This window comes from Porites lutea, chromosome 10 (genome assembly GCF_958299795.1).
Source record: "Porites lutea chromosome 10, jaPorLute2.1, whole genome shotgun sequence".
Lineage (NCBI taxonomy): Eukaryota > Metazoa > Cnidaria > Anthozoa > Scleractinia > Poritidae > Porites > Porites lutea.
The window spans coordinates 17,856,868-17,867,403 of record NC_133210.1 but is presented as its reverse complement, the minus strand read 5'-3'; the positions used below and the strand labels follow the sequence as shown (position 1 = coordinate 17,867,403).

The 10,536-nt window shown below is 40.1% G+C and overlaps 1 protein-coding gene across 1 annotated transcript; it reads left to right on the top strand.

Annotated features, from left to right (window-relative positions):
* The first annotated feature begins 49 nt into the window (after nucleotides 1–49).
* Nucleotides 50–4,573, top strand: LOC140949609 (uncharacterized). Its single transcript, XM_073398767.1, has 2 exons — nucleotides 50–485; nucleotides 3,253–4,573. The coding sequence occupies exons 1-2, from the start codon at nucleotides 101–103 to the stop codon at nucleotides 4,506–4,508; spliced, it is 1,641 nt and encodes a 546-aa protein (XP_073254868.1). The 5' UTR covers nucleotides 50–100; the 3' UTR covers nucleotides 4,509–4,573.
* Nucleotides 4,574–10,536: the final 5,963 nt, after the last annotated feature.

Genomic DNA, 10,536 nt, shown 5'->3' with positions numbered 1-10,536 from the left:
TTCCTTTGGCGCGCCATTTGGAATAGTAGTTTTGTTCGGTTTTGTTCCATGATGTTGCAAGCGTCTTCTTCTGCATTTCGTATTCTTTTCCGACTTCTTTATGCTTAAATTAATGTCGTGTCGAGCAGAAGGTTGCGGGCTATGGCTTTCTACGAAAGAAAAAAGATCAACTCAGCTTCCTCTGCAAAAGAGTGGAAAAGCAAAGAAATCAAAACAGAAGTTTTTGTTACGTGCGTCTGCTAAGCGAAGCAACGGGCTCGACATTCGAGTTTCGAGCTCTCCGCTATCCCCAAGATCAAGAAAGAAGTTACAAAGTGCTAAGCAGACTAAAATTAATAAATACTTTAGGTCAGAAACTTATTCAAAAGATTCCAGGCGTGGTAAAATTCTGGAAGGTGTTTCAGAACGAGCTGGCTGCTTGAAGGGAAAACTGCCGGCGAAAATTTCAGTCAAGAGAAAACAAAAGGAAAATACCTCTGATACCGGTAAGTTAATAAGATGCAAGAATAATGGAATAATATTTATAAATTGCAATCGTTTGCATCCAGTTACTGTCTCCCCTCACTGCTTCTCCGCGATACCAGCACGCCAGGGGTCGGGGCGGGGGGGGGGGAGGGGGTGGCGGTACTTGGGTCAATTTTTGCTGGGTTTATTGAAGCCGCTGGCCTCTCAGAAACCTTACCCCCTACCCCATTATAGTCTAATCTGTGGCCAATTATAGACCCTGTCTCTGTCACTTTTGGGCAAATGGAATTTACTTTGCCACTTTTGGTTTACATAGCCTAGTAGGTCAGTCATCCTAAAATGAATTCACACATTTTTTAAAATTCCTAGAAACAAAATTTTTCTTAATCTCAAAATGCGGAAAATGTGCGACCCAATTCTAGTAACTCTTTCAGGGGCATAGGGTGAGGTTTTGAAGGTTTATGCACTGAAAGAAACATTGGTACATGTACTGCAAACTAGGGGGATCCAGGGGCAAATTTAGGGGGCCCAGAAATGTCATTTCCCACATTTTCCCCAGGACATTTTCAGTTAAAAAAATATGAAGGAAAATGCAATAATTTGTTGTTTGATTTACATCTCTATTGTTGTGGGGTAAGGTGCAATGTTTACGAAAAAAGGTAAAACAGTGACGCCATCAAGAAGGTTATAATCAAAGGGTGAGATGTCTACCCTTTAGATGGGTAAAGACAACATAATGTGAAACATTTATCAATCAAAATGCTTTCGGGGAATAAAAAATATATATTTTCCAGATTTCAGCTGTGCGCAGAGATGTATGTGTGTGTATATATGGATGCTACACCCATCTTTCGGAAGTGTAACCAAATAAAAGTCAACCTAGTCGTGAAAATAGGACCCCATTCAGTGGCACATCCTTATTAGCCTATTACTAGGAGGGTATAAAATCAAACTCACCTTTGACCCTGGGGGATGGGAGCGGAATTAAAGTAACAGGGATACCCTTCATACCTTAAAGGAGATCCGAGTTGTGTATTTGTACTGGTTTAAACAGGGCTGCCTGAACTTCTGAACTACATGTAGTCAATCTTGTCTTCTCTCATCAAACTAGTTTTTGAAGAGCAGGCATCCAGTTATTGATAAACCTATGGTAGTGACAAAGGCTGCCGTACCAAGTGCATTGCCACTAGGCCTGGGTTTGAAACTGTTTCCTGTCAACATGGAGTGCATGCTTAACAAAGATCTAACTCAATTTATACAGTTTCTTTCTCAAGTATGCCAAATTCAAGGAAACAAAAGAAAAGTTTTGAAAGTTGAAAGTTCCTCAATTAAAAGAGAAACTGAAAAAATTCAGGCTTGACCGGGAACCTGACCTTTGCAACAATGGTCATTGCAAAGGTCGGTTGGATTTTTTGAAGCCCATTGCCAAAACCTTAAATGACCATTTTTACATGTACCCTCACTTGGTAGGTTGTACCTTTTAGTTAAAGGCATTTTTAGCACCCTAAGCCAATGAAAATGAGGCAAAGACTTCTGTTACTGATTGACTAAATCAGTTGCAGCACCACCCAGGGGTTAAAATAAATTTGAGCCTTGCCCACAAAATTAAACAAGATCCTTTTATCTGCTAAGGGTGCACTTTCAAACTTGCCCTACTATATGTAGCACTGCCATTATTTTTATGGGGAAGTCACCCCCCCCCCCCCACCCCTTTCTCCCCCTATGGAATCCCTTTAAAATTTCAAGCATGTTGTCTTGTTGATGTAAAGATATCAAAATACTCTACATGTATATGTATACCACCCACTATCCTCTGTAGGTTTGCATGTAGTGTACCATATTTGCTTAAAAGCAACACCCTAAATTTTCACTGCTCTTAAAGCAACAATACTAACAGGCGCCTCACCTTTAAGGTAGCAATGTAGCAGGTCAAGCCATTTTACAGGGCAAATGCGGTGTCTTATTCTACCTTCTTTCTCAGTTGTTTTTAGACCCTAGCTGTTGCTCAATAAAGGTTAAAGATAACTTATGGTAGTATCAAATTTAAATTCATATCTGAGTGCTTACAAGAGCATATTCCTTCAAATTGCTTTTTTCCTACAATTTGATGTTTGGACTCAGCTGTTATTATAAAATAACTATTTATAATTAAAATAAAAAATCTTTTTGAACAAAACAACAAGAATCCCAGGGCTCAAAATAATCTTCAAAAGGTTGCAGACACAACAACCATTCAAAGATATTATTTTTTGCTCGGTCAAGTCTTGTTTCTGACCTGTCATATTATTGGGAAAAAAGGTTAACCAGTCCTTGTGTAATTTTCCATTGGTGAACGTGATTGTGTTTTTACAAGGAGACAAAATCTAAGAGTTACAGGTAAAAATTTGACCGTTTATCTAAGAACAAGCATGTGCACGATTGTTCAACATGACCTGCGCGTGAAGTTTTTCGCTGGTCAAGTCGCCATTCTGGCTGGACAGTGTCTGTTGACTGGCCATTATTTCAAGGCCTGTAATATAAACTAAAAGTTGACTCTGGGTTATGATAAAAATTTTTCTTTGAGAAACTTACCTTGTTTCCAGGGTCCTTTCTTGGGGAAATTATTTTGCAAACAGCTGGGCCCTGAGTATTAGTACAATGTACAACCCAGGGATCGAAATCCTCAACATCCCTCTCTGAAGGTGGCTGTCTACAAACTAAGCTAACCCTCATGTGGTGGTTGATCTAGTTGTAATAATGCCATTGATATTAGTACATCTGGGTCAAAATATTTTTTTTGTTTCACAGGGTATTTGACAGAAGCACCTTCTAATCAAGAAAAAGAAGTGGATTGCTCCAATGATTTGAACGTCAGTGGGATATCGCAATTGGATGAGTCTTTTGAAGACTTTTGGGAGTGTCTTGAAACTAACTCAGCAAAGCAGGGTAGGTTATTTGAAGACAGTGACTTTGTGATTGCTTCTTCTGGCCCTCCACGCAAGAAATGCCGCACTTTGAAAAGTGGTGATAATTTACCTCTATGCATCCTTAAAGAAGAGACCCAGTCATTACCAGTGGAAAGTGAAATGAGTCCATCATTTGATTTCTCTCAATGGAAAAAAGATCAAATAGCTAAATGCAAGGAAATTCAAGACAAAAGCTTTGATGAATATACCGGTAGTCCATTTACCGCAGCTTCATGTAGCTGGGATTTTTCTCAGTGGAAAAAAGATCAAATAGCAAAATGCAAGGAAATTCAAGATGAAATCTGTGATGAAAATACCGGTAACCATTCTAGAGCTGCAAGAAGCTGTGATTTTTCTCAGTGGAAACAAGTTCAGATAGCTAAATGCAAGGAAGTGCAAGACGAAAGTTGTTATGATTATACCGATAGTCCATTTACTGCCTCAAGTAGCTGGGATTTTTCTCAGTGGAAAAAAGATCAAATAGCTAAGTGCAGAGAAATTCAAAATGAACAATCAGTTCAATGTAGCCTTTGTACAAATGCAAGTTGTGATGATTTTTCTCATGGGAAAAGAGATGCAAAATCAAAATACAAAGAAACTCATGATGTAAACTTCACTGAAGATAGTCCTTGTAAAGAATCTGAGTTTTCCGAGACACCAACATTTCAGTTCACACAATGGGCAAACCAACAGGTGCAAATATGCCGTGAAATTCAAGGGCAAGAGGGCGACCCTCTTTTTAAAAGGATTCACCGGCCCTATGTACAAAAGATGACGTTAAGCTCGATGGTAGGTTGTTTTGATCAAGTGTCAGAAGAAGAGTCTGGACATCAGGAACAGTTCTCAGATCGGACCTTGAACCGTGAACAGACATCTAAAGACGATGCTTATGATGAAATTCAAGAATATGGCAGAAGTAATGATAGTTATGACTGGGAAAATGAAGGATGGGATAAATGGACAGCAAGCAAAAGAGAAACTAATTCTGTCACAGGCTCATCGTATAGTGACGGTTCAGAATTTCAGTTTTCTGACTGGGTTAAGAGTCAACTACGAAAATGTCGAGCAATTCAAGAAGAAAACAACGAGGCATTTTGAGTACAATGAAACGTTCTGGCAAGCAAATGAATGATAATATACACCGAACTTTCTATTTAAAATGTGGGGGGTGTGGGTAATGTATAGCCAACACGTGACAAAATAAAATAATTCTGTCATGAAGGTGGAAAGAATGTTTCTTTACGACCCTTTCCACAAGTATTAGGCCTTGGCCAAACGTTGAACTTTTCATGGGACGAACTAAACTCTAATTTGGGTCGACCTAAATTAAGTTAAGATCGTCTCTTGGGTCAGAAGTCGAACTTAGGACGCGTCGAACCAATTAACTGAATCAGATTATAACGCAATTTTTATAAATTTTCTCCCGAGTGAGGCTTAATATACATTCTTATTCAACTTTTTAATCTATTAGTTTAGTTCGTCGCATGTGAAGATCGACGTTTGTCCCGTAGACAATGTTCAGACATTCTATTCGTCTTAAGCAGACGAATAGAACGTGTTGGACGATCCAAACTTAACTGAGCCAGACTTCGAACTTTTCATGAACCTAACTCAGTAAGTTTGGTTCGTCTTATGAAAAGTTCGGCGTTTGGCCTAGGCCTTAGTTATTTCTTTCTTCCAAAGGAATTAATTCTGTTTTCAAAAAATTCGCGACCACACGTACCTGTTCTGATCGCTGGGCAAGGTTTCAGCGATCAGATCGGATACTTTGACGTCATCGTTTTCGAAAATTTTTTTCTTCACTAGGGAGAGCCAGCCTATTTACTCGCGCTTTTCAAAAAAAACGTGAAAACTGAAGTTCAAAGCCAACTAACGCTGCCGTCAAACATCTTAGCGAACCTCTTAGAAAAAGAACTTTACTTTATCAAGTTCAAAAGGCCATGGTTTGTGATGATTGATTGGTGAATTTCAATCCGCTTTGCCTTTTCTGTGTTTCAAGATTCGATGCTTGTGATCGAAATTATTATTGGCGGCATCGAAAAACGCATTTGAAGCTGGCTTTTAACGGTCAGAGTTTGTGTCAAGGTTCGGTAAAACGGGCAATAAAAAAAAATTTGTCTGGCAACATTGCTGCAAAACGAGTTGAATAGCGATGTAGCGCGTTTTACCACCCACACCGAACCTGTCTTGCAACAAATCAGGTTGTTGACGGGGTGAGGGTTGTTGATTGTGCTAAAACGCTCAACATTGCTCTTCAACTCGTTTTGCAGCAATCTTGCAAAAGAAAGTTGCACGTTTTTGTTGCCCATTTTACCGAAGCTTTATTTGTTAATTAATGAAAAGCGCAGTGAGCGTTTTCACCCTGGAGAGCGTTTTCAAAAGTTACGTTTTCTGTCACAGTTTTAGTCGGATAAGCGTGGATGGAAGGCAAATCCACAAGAAAAATGTGTTTTAAAAGCATGTCTGTCTGGATCCGAGGCCTAAGCGCTGTTTGTTAAAACTTAGTTGATGTTGTTTTGATTTGTTTGAGAATGTAGATTATTAGTCAAATAAATTCTTGCATTTCTTTTCCGATATTCTTTTCACGGACAAGTTCTTTTTAAATTCATGTGAATTCATCGAGATTTTTGCAACTTGTTATTTTACTAAATCAAAATTAACTTGGATTTTTAACCTGTCGTCACCGTCGTCGTGGTGATTGCTTAATCTCCCTTTTATTGTGGGTCCCTCCTCATTTGTTAAATAAGTTTCAGCGCTTATTTCCGTGGTCCCCAAAACGGCGTTTCCATTTCCTCTGTATTAGAAAAACTGCACACCTGGCATATAATAAATATCTTGCCAGACAAATGAACTAAGCACGGCATTTTTGAGGTGTTTCCAACAACTGTTATTCCTTCAATAATGGGCCACTGAATGAGCAATCAATTTAATTTCATTCCGCCCTTTGTTGCGACGTGGTTCGTGGATCACTTTTCATAGTGCGATAAGGTCGTCCTAGGGATAAGTTTTCTGGCTGTTTATAGCTCGCATAGTTTTTCGTCTTTTTCGGATCATTGCCCCCGCAGTGATTTCGCCCAGAAGGCGAAATCCCGAGGAGGCACTCTAGTAACTCGCATGTATATTAAGGAAAGTACTTACAGTTGAAATATACAGTGTGGGTATGCGGGGTACGAATAGAAATAAATTACAGGTCAGAAAGATCTGTAGCACAGAAAAGAGCTCACATAAAAAAGAAAGAAAGAGAAGGGGGAAACGCAATTACCACGCTATTAAGGAAGTCTAAAATAGTTAAATTTATATATGAATATAAAGTATTAATGTAAGAAGAGTACACAATGGCTATGACAACTTATAACACATAATAACAGATTAGTTCTATAGAAGAAAATACATGAAGATTAGAAAGGTTACAGTTTAACAAAAGACTGCAGATAATTTGGGAAACAATAAAACCGCTAATAAGAATGCATGCCAGTAACTAGGTCAACTAGTAATTGCAATGTCCGAACGCCAGACCAGTCCTCGATGGTGGTGGATTATACTCTCAGGAAACAACACGTTTCAGTCGGCCATGTTGAATTCTCACACTCGCCCACATCTACAATGCATTACAAGCACCAATTACACAGGCAGCCCAATATACAATCATTACATCTACCCCAGGTCTCTCTCCCTCCTCAGTGCTTTCAAACTATGGCAGTTTGGTTTGGATTCTCCTTCCATACAACAGCTCTGCAGGGCTGACACCGGTTTTACAGTGAGGTGTTAGTCTGTAAGCTAACAAATCTTTCTGCAATTCTCGTTGCCATGGTTTCCCTTCAGCATGGGCAACACGCATTGCCTTAAGCAGTGACTTGTTTTGTCGCTCCTCCTCTCCATTTGCTCTAGGCCACAAAGGAATAGTCCTCTTATGCTTGATCCGCAGCTTATCCAAGAATTCCTCCATCTCATGACTTACCTGATTTGACCATTGTCTGTCCGTAGTGTCTCTGGAATCCCGTGGCGGGTGAAGTGCTTCTCTAGACACTTTATGACCTACCCCTAGTTGTGTTTCGAACAATTAAAAAACATCCACCTCAGTCCATCGGCTATAATAATCGACAGTGACAAGTAAGCTCTCTCCTGTTGACAGTGGATCCATCAAATCTACTGCAAGGTCCCTCCAAGGCGTCGTTGGCATGGTTGTTGTCTTCACAGGAGGCGTGGTGTTAGCAGGGGTCACCGCCTGGCGCCCAAGGTATTTCTTACAATGTCTGTACACCGACAGGCGTCGGTTTGTGAATCTTTGTAAGTGTGTAGAAAATAGGGATACGCGGAGGATTAGGCGTTAGGGATAGCCATTTGGCTGTCATATCGTCAATGTGGCCTTCCTGCAGCATGGTATAGATTGTTAGCATGAAAGTGATGGTCAAGGGCTTCGAAAAAACTGGACAGAAGTAAAGCACGTTTAAAATACTTTGGTTACCAGGATGAACAGTATCTAAACACTGATCTAAAGGTCGAGGATGTGCATTTAGCGTTTCATTTCCCCACTGCCCACGATATTTTCGCTTATTCGCTTGCTTGATATCTGCGATAGTACTCAGTGATATACTTGCTGACACTTAGTGACAATGTGGTAATGTACTCGCCCGCGTGACTTTTACATGCACCTCAGGGTATCAGATTTACAAATAACGAATTAGCTTTACCTTGGTCGTTGATGCATTTCATGTCTGTGATGACGATTCGGCGAACGAGATCTTTTCGACTGAGATTTCCGAGATCTTCGTTAATAAAAATGTCCTTTGAGGGCCGGCAAGGACAATGTATCTGATGCATTGTTCTCTATTACTCTATTTACTCCTTCTGACACAGTTGCAGATTGCAACAGAATAGTGAAGACCTTGTCACGGTTTTTGAAGCCATAACCGCGTGAGAAATTACAGTGTTTCTATGAGAACCTAATGTCGAATAATTTATCAAGCTGAATAGAGGAATTAGTAGAACACTTAACTAGCCGGCTCGAAGATCGCGTTCGGCTCGCTGATCGCTGTGACCGTTCTCTCTGTTCTCTCGCTGGCGACCAAGAATAGGAACGTGATCTGGAAATATAAACAACAGTGGCCTTCAATTTGCGCACGGCATTTTACAACCATGATCTGAACAGAAAAATATGGCAAGAGTGTGGTAAAAATTGCAAAATAGTAGTTAGATTTTCATACCGTCGTTCTCGACTTCTTTTCCTTGACTTGCCCACCTTGCTCTTCTTCGAGAGTCCGACACAGCGGAAACCGCAAATGCGCGCGTAAATGCAATATGTGACCAGGTTTTATGAGCCTGCGAGACTGAGCACCCCAGCCAAACCCTTGTTTTTAGTAAAACCGCTGGACGTCAACCATAAAATACGAGTAAGGTAAGCTTTAAAACTGCTGATTGCATGACGGAAGGGCAAAAATATTATAAAGCGAGGTTTAAGCTTTTTCAATATACCTGAAAAGAGGTCTTTTTCCTTGCTGAACGAAGTAGTCTAGTTTCTCATTAATAATGAAGTATCTGAAAAGCTCGATCCCTGATCCCTCAAAGACACACACAAAAAATGGCTGATCCTGATCCCATGACTTGTGACCCGGGATCCCGGGTCTATGATCCCGATCCCGTGACTGTGATCCCTGATCCCATATACCTGGTTACGACCCTGGGTATTGCCCCAAGTCCGACTTGGTCGAATCGGTTACTATCTCAGTTGGAGCGTTCTTGTCGTAGTGGGCCATCATTGACGCCTCAGTTAACTGATTCTTTAATGCCTCAAACGCTTCATTTTCCTCTCTTTCCTGCTGCCACTTGGTGTCTTGTCGTGTCAACTTTCGTAGTGGTTCTGCGGTTGTCGCAAAATTTGGCAAGAACCTTGAGCTGAAACTGATAAGCCGGGTGCTCTGTTTCACGAACTGCTCTGACCTTTTCCTCTGTTGGTTCCAAGCCATGCTCACTTAAAATCAGTCCAATGAAAACAATTTGATTCATTCCAATCTTGCACTTGTCCTTGATAAGGGTTAGGTTTCTTTCCTGTAATCGATCTAGCAATGTCACAAGATTTCTACATACTCCTCAGTTGTCTGTCCGTATACAACAATGTCATCAGCTCTGTTGGACATTCAGCATTCCTCAATGATTTTCATCTCGATCTAATTGCCAATCAACTGTTCATATAATTATTAGGCGAATTCATGAAGGGAAATTTTTCTCGACTTTGTTGTATATATTACAGGTTCACATCACTGTGAGTAATGTAAGTAAAAAAAATGATGGTAACTTCAAAGATCGCTTATGGACTGCACCGCCAAGTGCAAAAATGGTTGATGACCATTCAAAAACGAGCAGAAAAATTAAAACGCCCCCTCTCTTCTTTAACGACAGGTGATAGGTTAATAAGCTCGGAAATGGATTGGTCTTGAAATCGATTCACACCTTACCGATATAGTGCCCTTTTAATTAGAAATTGGTGCTTGTGCTGCAATAAAGCGATTCCAGTACCTAAATGTTGTACAAACTTAATATATAGTAGAATATTCTCTTTTAAGGTCTCTGGTAACAACTTCAAGAAACTTCGTTGATTATAGAAAACATATTAGATACCTCGAAGAATTAACCGAAGAAAAAACAGTTAAAAGACTAGCGTAACATTTAAACCACGTGAAAACAAGTGCCAGCATAAATTACCAGAAGTTAAACTATCATGGGAAGAGAAATCTTCAACCCTCCCGCTGAGCGACGAGACATCTGTGAAAATGAATTTTCTTGAAAGGCTTCCGGTCTCAATTTGCCTCGTCGACCTCGTTTTAAAACAGAAGCTTGGAACAATTAGAAAATAGCTAGCCTATTTCCAGTCTCGTTGTTGTAGTCCTCCATCATCATTTTCCGTTGAATTGATAGCATAGCAGCCTAAAATGAGGGTTAAATACCCACACGTTATTTAAGATCTATATTTGTTATTGGTCTCGATTGTTGTAAATTTTTAAGAAGTAGTCCATGATTAAAACAGCTAAAAAAGGGGTCGTTTCAAAGGCGTGTGGCAACCTACAATTATCCTTTAAAACCCTGGAAATTGCCTTTCCGGGGACTATTTATCCGAACCCCCCCCCCCCCC

Excerpts from the sequence above, each read along its gene's own strand:
- LOC140949609 (XM_073398767.1), top strand. The coding sequence starts at position 101 with ATGCTTAAATTAATGTCGTGTCGAGCAGAAGGTTGCGGGCTATGGCTT. Across the intron at positions 486-3,252 it reads GGAAAATACCTCTGATACCG|GGTATTTGACAGAAGCACCT; the intron begins GTAAGTTAATAA and ends TTTGTTTCACAG.